At 42.3% G+C, this 10,581-nt stretch overlaps 1 protein-coding gene across 1 annotated transcript; it reads right to left on the bottom strand.

The window, feature by feature from the left end:
* Window positions 1-422: 422 nt before the first annotated feature.
* Window positions 423-8,998, bottom strand: plk3 (polo-like kinase 3 (Drosophila)). The gene is made up of 15 exons (XM_085439084.1): window positions 8,665-8,998; window positions 7,538-7,645; window positions 7,296-7,412; window positions 6,904-7,033; window positions 6,696-6,783; window positions 6,093-6,188; window positions 5,694-5,889; window positions 5,357-5,483; window positions 5,092-5,207; window positions 3,832-3,952; window positions 3,640-3,723; window positions 3,157-3,319; window positions 2,860-2,989; window positions 2,587-2,697; window positions 423-2,469 (listed from the first exon to the last, which is right to left on the bottom strand). The coding sequence occupies exons 1-15, from the start codon at window positions 8,881-8,883 to the stop codon at window positions 2,272-2,274; spliced, it is 2,004 nt and encodes a 667-aa protein (XP_085295210.1). The 5' UTR covers window positions 8,884-8,998; the 3' UTR covers window positions 423-2,271.
* Window positions 8,999-10,581: the final 1,583 nt, after the last annotated feature.

Here is a 10,581-nt window from a genome sequence, read left to right as displayed (position 1 = left end):
GCTCAAGAATTGGCAGTTCGTCTTGTAATCAGAAGGTTGCCGGTTCGAGCCCCGGCACGGACGGTCTCAGTTGTTGTGTCCTTGGGCAACAACAACTTTTCACCTACCGCCTACTGGTGATGGCCAGAGGGGCCCAATGTGGCAACCTCGCTTCTGTCAGTCTGCCCCAGGGCAGCTGTGGCTACAACTGTAGCTGCCTCCACCAGTGTGTGAATGTGAGAGTGAATGAATAGCGGAATTGTAAAGCGCTTTGAGGGTCTCGAAAAGCGCTATATAAATGTAATCCGTTATTATTAAAGGTGTGCGTTTGGTAATGACTGCTACATGAGTCATTCGTTAAAAATGCCATTCGTTTCAACAAAACCCATACATTTCTCAACTTTAGTGCACTGTCAATATAAAAACGCAACAATAAACTGAAGTCATTTTCAATAAACTTTATTTTTGTCCCATTTTTCCCCCAAAATACATTACAAAAAAAGTGATCGGAATTGAACGTTTACTTGTGTCAAGACCGGAACATTTGCACAATAAATAAAAAACTATGTATAAATAAAAAATAAATAAACACGACATTATGTGCCAAAAAAATAAAGACTCTTCTGAATTGGCAGATGGCTTTCACAATGTTGAGTTTTCTGAAAACACATGTACATAATACTTGCATTCCAGGTCACAGTTTTTAGGATACAACTCTGGGTCAAGAAAGCAATGTAAACCGATCAGGATTACAGTACAGTACGACAGAGTACAATGTTTTCATTTTTTCCCCCTTAGTAGATATTATTGGAATATATACTTCTAACAGTTGTTCTAAAAGCTTATACCAGGTAGTGAGAGTGTAGTGCTATTGGACTTACTTTTAAACTTGGTGCAAAGTCCAAAAGTAAATCCCACCTGTAAAACCCATCTCAATCTTGTTTGTAGCCAGCTTGACATTCACAAAGGGCTGTTATTGCACTAAACGGGCATCCCTCAGAAAGGCACTTTTACCCCCCTTTCCCCCACCCCATTATCCAACCAACAGTTCAGCTTCCCAGCACGTGTGGAGCGCACATTCACCTACTGTGTGTGAATTTTAAAAAGTTGAATCATTTTTTTTCCCTTTTTAAAAACAAACAGAAAAGTTGAAATGCTTTTTGGTATCTAGATAAAAGCAAATAAAAAAAAAAAAGCTAACAAGTGGTAAAAGGCTTTATACGCCTGATGAATTTACAGAAGGGAAAAAAAAAAAAAGAAAGTGCAAAATTGTGTTTACTCCTGCAGCCCCAGTAGTTTGTTATGCACCACATCAGTGAAATTTGGTTGCAATTTAAAAGAAAAAAAAAAATGATGTTGGAGCAGAAGAAGCAATGACTCCCAAACTTAAGCATCACCATCATCAAATAAGGCCAGGCATATTTGTGCATGTGAGGTCAAGATTGTAGTGTGATCCTATAGCTGGCTCTTTCCATTTTTTAAAACAAATTTGAAAACAAACAAGTGTACACCATGGTACCACAAAAAAAAAAAAAAAAAAGAAGAAGAAAAAAAAAAGACAATGAACCAATTGAGGGTTTAGGGGGGGGTCTTTCTCTCTAGTCAAACCATACCTCTTCACAAAGCTTCTTTGCTGAAAGATCAGTTGGAGTGCAAGAGAACGGTGTAAAAGACCTTGCTGCTAAAATACTTTTGGAAATCTGAGCATTTCTGCTGCAGGATTATCTCCATTCTGAGCAAAAGGGACAATTTTAGTGTTGAGAAATGTTTAAGATACCATGCCTGGGTGATGGGCTATCAGGGGAGGCTGAAAGCTGTAGGGTTGGCGGATTTGAAAGGCCCAAGACAAGAAGCAGTGCGTTTGAGTGAGGGAGGATAACTGGGTGGGGTTTTTTGTTTTGTTTTTTTTGTCTTTTTTTGTTTTGTAGGAATCTGCCGATGAGGGATCCATCATTTCAGGCCATGTATGAGTCTTTATTTTAGGTATCAATAGCTTCCAGGTGGATACCTTTGAGGCTTAGCTGGATAGGCACAACACCTTGAGGCAGATGCTGCTTTGGGCAACTCCCTGACTGCTTGACATTTATCAAAATCAGTCAGTTTGATAAATCAGCTGCCTAGGCACTAAGCCAGACAAGAATATTGCTCAGAGACGTTGAGCATCCTTTTCATCCGTCACGCATATGAACACATTGCCTTGCTTGGCTATGCCTTGAGAAACTGTATCAACCAGTCAGGTTGCCTCTAAGGCATCTGTCACTCGGGTAGCCTGGGAGGCACTGAGCTGTGCTCTCAGGCATCAGTGTGGTGCTGGAGAAGCTGGACCACATATCTAAGGCGGTGCCGTAGCTCAGATGTGCAGCCCATTTCATTCAACATGCTGAGGAGGTACGTGCACGAGGCACGTTCCCGACTGATATAGGTGAGCAGGTAGGCGTCGTCAGAAGACTTGCACAGGATGATTTTGGTGTGGTCTGTGTAGAAGTTAACCTAAAAAAAAAAAAAAAAAAAGAAAAGAAAAGGAGAATTATAATCCAGCTGCTTTGAAAAAGTAGTTATGTAGACTCAGTGTCCCATGACTGGTTTTATTAATTTAATTATACAAACCTGTAGAGTATCATTATTGAAGAGCATGACAAGAGCATGGTCAGTCTTCACCCACTGGAGGAGCAGAGGAGGAGGAGCTGAGACATGTTCCTGACAATGAAGATCTCCACCCTGAGGAGGACAGAAATTATTTAGTTTCATTTGCATGAGGTCATAATCTCTTCAAGTGCCCTTTAACAGGTTTATGAAGGCACAAATCCTGGCTTACAGTTGTCATTAAATGCAAGTCAGTCACTCTAAGTAATGGCTGAAAACTAATAGGTGCTTTCCTACCTCCATTAGGTTCTCCTCCATGTAGTTAGCCATTAGTTCAACTATTTGTTTCTGGTTGCGCAGCTGCTCAGGTAGAGAGTTTGAAGGGAAGCTGAAGTGTTTGTTGTTGGTCAAGCAGTAGTGGACAGTCCTGTTTGGAAGAAGGGGGGGGGAAAGTTTAAAAAAAAAAATTGGAAGATGAACTTGACATCTTTTCCATTTACACCATTGAGCCTAGTCACTAAGCAACTGACAATAAGCTCTAAGCACTGTAAATGTTGACATGACATCTTAATCAGTTGATTTTAAAGTACTTACTTGCGCTGGTCACAAAGACTGAGATGTGTTCCCTCATTGAAGAGCACGCCTACGTTTTGGTTTGAGAGCTGGTAGCCAAAGCCATACTTGTTGGAGTAGTCAACCCATTTAGTCACCCACAGGAAGGACTGCGGACTGGACAGGCAGGGTGGATTCCTATTGGCTGAAGAAAAAGATAAATAAAAATAAATAAATAAATAAATATGAGGATTAGTGAAATAATCTTAATTCAAAAAGTCAAAACATTATGTTTCTCTTAACACATATGGTGTGTCTCAAATAAGCAGAATGAGTCAGCAGAAATTCTGAGGATTCAAGGAAAATATCCAGCTAGTTAAATTTAATGATTCTGTTGCATTTTGTAATTGCGGCAAACAGCAGAAGGACATTTTGCTTGATTTTATTCCTCTTTGGTCCACTCAAGTAATCCCACAAGGACAACAAAAAATAATGGCTGAGCTACAATCTTATGCATAAACATACCTGCAGGCATGGTGGCCAGGCAGTTTGTGAGAACTTTCAGGGCAGAGTCGGCAACAGCTGCAGGGGTCAGCACATCCTCACACGCTGAAGGGAAAAACCAACCAAAACGAGCAAAAATTAGAAACCCTGATTGCAATCAGCCACCACAACAAACACCAAATGTGTGTTCATAAATAACAAACAGAAACTTACGTTCAGTGCTGCTGGCCATGGTGCCCTTAAAAGACCGGGAAATGGACTTTCTGGATTCCTCCTCAGCAGGAGTCTGCTCCAGAGGCACAGAGCTCACCAGCTGACCGGTGGGAGACGTCACCTGAGCAACAACGAAACATGCGATTAGCACATGATGAGTAAGAGCAACAAAGTGAAAGAGCAGTGTGTCACATGCCCGAAAGGGTAACCAGAGATAAAGGGAATGAGCTCCTTTAATCCTTGCATGCACACTTTTGCTGTGTCAGCGCTGAAGCTCATTTATTCAATTTCTGCAACACCTTAGACTAAATGCAGTGCGTCTCGTTGCCACTGCAAGGCGGGGGAACTACTTTCAGCTGCACGGTTTCCCTTTGTACACGTTGCAAGCATGCTGCAAGCTTGACACGTAGTTTCTAATGTCACGTTACCACAAGTGGTGCGCGAGTAGGTTTGTTTTTTCCCGCCGCAAACAGACAAACATGAAAACAAGCTAAAATGAGCACTACTTTCAGAGTACACTTGTACAAATCTATATTCATCTGCGCTTATTAATGACAATCTGGTTCCTCAGGACAGGCTTCTTAAGACAGACAAAGGAAGAGTCATGCATGACAGCAAAAACTGTAGCTCCTTTTTGGCTCTATAAATAAACTAGACGAGCCTGATTGGGGATCGGCCAACTGAGCATCCTGCAATTGTGGCATATACTCTAGGTTCTGTTCAGTCTTTTTAAAACAAATACGTCATGTCGTTACTGAGCAGAGAACATTTACCCCCCCCCCCACCCCTAAGTGTGCAGTAACAGCTTCTTCAGATTCTTCTGATAACAAAGTACCCGAACAAACACCCAGATGAGCTTACTAGAGCTTATCAAGTTTCAAAAGCTACCACCAACAGACTGCTACATTTCTTCTGGTCTGAACTAGTTTTTTGTCATGCATCTTACATTATTCTGAAGAAAAACAAATTTAAAACAATGCATCTTTAAAAATTAAGACATCTTTTCCACCCCATTTCTTTAACAGTTCCTTTTTCTAGGGCACTTTTACTATTTAAATGAGCATGCTAATGGAAAGCAATTCTCAAATGTAATGGAGGCTGTATGCTATTAAAATATGCATTTTGTGTTTTCTCCAAGCCTTTAGAACGGGTGTAATTGCATGTGAACTGTGTGCATAACTGGCTGGAATTACCCAAATTAAGGTAAACCAGGTCAAAAGTTTCTCACAGAGGAAAGAGAGAGAGAGAGAAAAAAAGTACCTCGTTGTTTCCCACTGTTTTGTAGCTGATCTGCCGGTTGATGGAACATTTAACGATGCCCGACACCAGCTTGGAAATATCCTTGTCCTCTTTGTCCTCGCATGGAATTTTTTCCACTGTGAAAACACGACACACTGTAGTCACAACAAATATGTTTAAAGGCAGGACTGTTTAAATAAATACAGCAGCTCTTGGATATTCTTAAAACTAAATCTGAAAAACTAACCCCCCCCCCCCCCCCCCATCGCTCGTGCTGCTTGCTCACCTTTTGCTTTCTTCTTTCCAAATAGGCTTTTGGCCATTTTAGTGAAGAATTTCTTGGCAGGGCTGGGAGGGTGTAGCTCTGGCACCATTGTACAGCTGCTGGGGGGAAGTTTGTCAGGAGTGAAACCCTGAGAAAGAGGCAAAGGTGATGCATTAAAAAAAAAAAAAAAAAAAAACAAAACAGTGAGAAAAAGTGAAGAGGTTGGAGCGTGCCCACTCTGTTCTCAGTTGAGATAACAGATCAAGCACTGACATTTTCACACTCCTTCACCTCGAGAAAAAAATGTCACAACTGTGTTTCGTAACACTGGCAAGAAATTTCCCGAAGGTCAACATACTTTGAAGAATTCGTGGTTGAGGATCTGATCCAGCGTGAGTCTGTCACTGGGATTCTTCTGCAGGATGCCTGAGATGAGTTTCTGAGCAGCAGGGGAAAGCGTGGAGGGCAGGTTGTAGCGAACTTCTTTAATACACTTGTACGTCTCTTTCAAGTCGAGCGTCTCAAAAGGAGGGTTTCCACACATCAGTGTGTACCTGTGAGAGAGCAATCAAGGCAACAGTGAGTCAGCTCAAAAACAAGAGTGAGTGATTTAGAGAAAAAAAAAAAAAAAAAAAAAAAAAAGTCCCCACTTTCCCGACCGACTGAGACGAAGTGACGCCAAGGTCAAAATCCCCCCAACACACTCTCTATGAAACCGGGATAGTTCTTATAATCATCTTAAAGTAAAAAGACTCACATGACACATCCGAGGGACCACACGTCAGACTCTGTGCCGTGGCCCTGTCTGTTGAGCACCTCAGGAGCCAAGTAATTGGGAGTCCCACAGATTGTTCTAAGAAAAACAAAACAAGAACCATATATGGGTAAGATGTAATGCTTCAAACATTTAAAACTGGTTTGGTTTCAACATCAGGCATACAGGTAATGTTTGAAATATTTTTTCTGTCAGTCTCAGTCTTCTGGTATTCCACAGGAAGCTGTCTAACAGGAATTGAAACTGTGCTCTAAGCGGTACTTTCAACTGTCAGTTGGAAACCGGTTTAGTTAGGTACTTGCAGGAGGAAAGTTGTGGGAGGAAGATTATGCTTAGTAACTGATGTAATGGTTTAGGTTGAGGGTGCTTGTGCTAAAATAGGGCATTAAAAGTCAGATTTTTAAAAGATACATCTGAGATGGGGCTAAAAATACTCATAAAAAAATTTAAAAAAAAGGTAATATGGAGAGACCTTCGAGAGCTTTGTTTCATTATAACAATCATCATTACAGTCGCATGATCTATGGGCCCCAATAAGCTCATTGGTATCCTCCAGCAGATAAACATTTTAAGCAATTAACTTACTTTTTTCTTTGTTCAACTGTCTCCAGCTTGGCAGCGAGGCCAAAGTCTCCCAGCCGCAACTCCATGTTCTCATTGATGAAAAAGTTCCCTGAAAGAGACAAAAGCATTTGTCTGGTCAGCATTCCACAGATGACACGCATGCTCGTCCAAAGTCACAGATTCCTGGGATGCTTTGTGTATGCGTTAAGCCGCATTTTCAGTCACGTACCTAGTTTGAGATCCCTGTGCAGGATTCCTCTGCTGTGGAGGTACTTGAGGCCGGATATGATCTGTCTGAGGTAATAGCGCACTTCAGGCTCTGTGAGTGTGTGTCTCGCCTTCCAAATGTGTGCCAGGGACTGCAGAGAGAGCAATGAGTGAACCGTCAACCCTGCATCAGTGAGTGGGACTGTACAAACACTGCTAGCACACATGCATCCCTGCAGCTGCATAAAAGAAATCTTTTTTTTTTTTTACATTCACTAGGAAAACAGTAAAAATCTGCCAAGACCCCTTTTGAATATAGCGTGCAAAGCAGCACTGTAGGGTAATACAAGAAATACTGTTAGTGCAAGCAGAACACAAAGCAGCGCAGACTGTTCTAGAGTTCTGAAGTCTCACCTTCCGACTGCACAGCTCGAGGAAGATGTAGATGTTTTCTTGGTCCTCGAAATAGTGGGAGAATTTCACCACATGCTTGTGTGACAGCGTTCTGTGCAGCTCGATCTCGTTCGTAATCTGTCAACATATGACAACTCATCAATCGGTGAAGACGTTTCAATGTCCCAAAAGAAAAAACAACAACCCAGACATTGATTTCCAGTTATGCAAGACACGGGAGACAAAGATTGGTGATCGTGTACCTTGTCTCTCTGGTGTGGTTTGGACACCCTGCTCTGTGGGATCACCTTCACTGCATACATTTTGTTGTTGGACAGGTCTGTCATCTCATAGCATCGAGCAAAGCCGCCCTTTGGGGGGAAACAAACAGAATGATCAATTTACACAAGCAGCAGGTTTAAAACCCACACACTCAGTCTCAAGGCAAGTCTGACCTGAGGAAAGGTAGCGATGCAGTCAAAACAATTTCAGGAACAATAATCGAGGTAAGATTAAAGACATAAAAATGATTGTCATGACCATAAAACGATCCATCTGATGCCTCAGGCATCTTTTATTGGCTTGTATGCGCAGATATGATGAAAAACATCATCCCCCAGATGCGTTTACTGCCGCTTATACAGACATTTTTTTCCCCTTCTCTCCAGGATGTGATCAAGACTACACATGCTCGGGTACATGAAGGATGAGGCAGCCTGAGCTGCTGCATTCATTAACCGTGAAACTGGCGGAGACGTTTCTAGCTCTGCGGCAGGCAGAGGAAGGAAAAAAAACTGGCTGCAGCACATCGATACGACCAGCAACACGTTGATAAACTCGCTTCCATAGACACTGTTTCAAAAAGCGATGCTGATGCATCATCATCATCATCATCATGAGGGGCAGAAATTATGCTGTGGTCAGACAAGCGTGTCTTTGGTTTAACGGCAGGCCATTAAAATACGAGAGGGGGCTGTAAACGTTCATCATCGGTGGAGATTTTTTTTTAATTATTTATTTTTTATGGCTAAGCATGTGTGCGCACCGGAGCTGGGCACACCTTGCGTCTGATTCATTCAGCACTGACGAGAACAGCAAGGAGGAGAACGGGGGGGGGGGGGGGGGGGGGGGTATTGGTCACATCCACCACGAGGTCATTCTCTATTCCCGCATCACATCACAAGCACACCTGGAACATGGCTCATAGTGATTTTAAACAGAAAGAGAAAACAAAAAAGGAAAGGGGGGGGAAATAAAACCAGCCCCAAACTGCGGCTAATTAATTCAGATTCTAGATCCATCTGCCTCCTCAGTCAAAACCGACGCAGCGACGCACAGACACATGGAAAAGGAGAAAAGGGGCGAAGAAAAATGTATGAAATGCGCGTACCTTTCCCAAAAGCTTCCCTTTAATGTAGGACCTCCCCGTCTTGAGATCCGTCACAACCTGAGCCAGCTCCGGTTTGGGTTGATCGTGTTTATTCCTGCTGTTTTTCGCCGGGGCAGAAGTCTGTTGGGGTCCACCACGCTCCGGAGCAGGCTTAAATAAATCCGCATTCATGGTGTGGCACGAAATCCGCTGAGCCGCGGTGAAACAGCCGGTACTCATTTATCACAGCGGAATAAACGATCGACTCGTACGTGTCTCCGTCTCGCTTAAATATTTCTTCTTTTTTCCCGTAAAAGTGCCAAGTGCGTCTTCACGGTACGTCCGTCTCTTTCAATTTTATCCAACTGGTGTGGACGAAAGGCGAACCCTGGCTATATAGTGGCACCGACGTCACGGAGTCGTGGGCGGTGCACTGGTGGAGAAACTCCAGATGATTTGCTCAGACAGAAACTCAATCAAAAATTGATGTGGATTTTTTGAGAGGAAATATGAATGAAAGAGCTGATAAAAAAAAGAGTCGCTTGGTTTTGGCTCAAGTCTCTGAGACTGCTGGGAGGCCAGAGACCCGGACAGTGTTTTAACCCTTTATATACAAAAAGCCACTTTATGAAAAGAGTTAAGTAAGCATGTAAGGAGAAAAGAAAGTTTTTAGACTTTTGTAATTTAAAGGAGACTTTGTTAAGAAGAACAAGACTTAAACGCAGGAAAAACCTTTTACTAGGAAAGTATTTCATTAGATATAAGATGGGGCTGGAACATATCATTTCCATTCTGCAAATAAATGTATGAATCAGTTGTTAGGGCTCCACAGATTATATATATTATATGTGACCATATTCTTACAAAGAAAAAAAAGTGTTATTCTACTAAAAAAAAAATCCAAAACTTTCAAGGCTCCCACAGTAAAATCCTGGCTTAGATTTCCCTTGTGTGCAGTCCCCCCGGAGAAAGTCCTGAATACGGCTGCCACCTGGTGGTCAAAACGTGAAGCTCTCAAGCTCAGGTCTGAGAGGACTTGAATGTGCAGTATAAATGACTTATGAAAAATATTTCTCTAGTGACACAGTAGTGGTCAGTTATAAAGCTAATGTGCTTTCTTATTTTTTAAAAAGGTAAAAGAAACTAAAGAAAAGAAAAGCCTGCTCTAACAGCATTTGCACTCAGCTTTGCAAAGTGGCCTTCGCCCTTAATATTTGGCAGTTTTGTCCAGTGTTGACTGTGCAAATACAGTAATAAAGACCTGGAATAAAAAGTGGGCCTACTATTAATTCCAATTCTGGACCATAGCTGTTGGTGAAGGCCTGAAGAAAGCCTGATGCCTGATAGAGAGGTCACCCTCTGTTTGGTGCTCTTTATTTTGACCATGATGGGCCTCAAGGACAGCCCAGCAGCTTCTTCATAATGTTGATAATGTGCATCTTTATCTGGAGAGTAGATGAGACACCCGAGGGAGTAACGCAACTCTGTGACACTAGAATTTCAGAATGGCTTGACCATGCTTACGGTAATATCACCACACCTTGCTAGTAAAGGCTTGGACCCCCTTTGCCTTCAGAATGGTCTTAATTCTTCATGGCACAGATTCAACAAGGTGCTGGAAACATTCTTCAGATATAAATGTCCTGATCCACCAGATCTCAAAGGTGCTTTAGACTGTGGATTCCATTGGAGATATGGTGCATTATCCTGTAGGAATCAGCCCTTGGAAGACGTGTCCACTGGGTCATAAAAGGATGCACAATAGGAGGCAATCTGTTATCCATTTTTGGTGAGTCGGTGTGAGCTGTAGCTACACCTTCCTGTTCTTAGTGAAAAGGAGCAGCAGTAAGTGTGGTCTTCTGCTGCTGCTTCAAAGACGGCCGTTCACAGACGCTTTTCTGCCTCGATCATAATATTTTAAAATTATTGTCACCTCAA

The sequence above is a fragment of the Copadichromis virginalis genome, linkage group LG18, assembly GCF_057382275.1.
Source record: "Copadichromis virginalis isolate Kocher_CV1m ecotype Utaka linkage group LG18, C_Virginalis_male_GT1.1, whole genome shotgun sequence".
Taxonomy (NCBI): domain Eukaryota; kingdom Metazoa; phylum Chordata; class Actinopteri; order Cichliformes; family Cichlidae; genus Copadichromis; species Copadichromis virginalis.
Note: the sequence above shows the minus strand (reverse complement) of the source record. Positions and strands in the feature narration are given on the sequence as shown.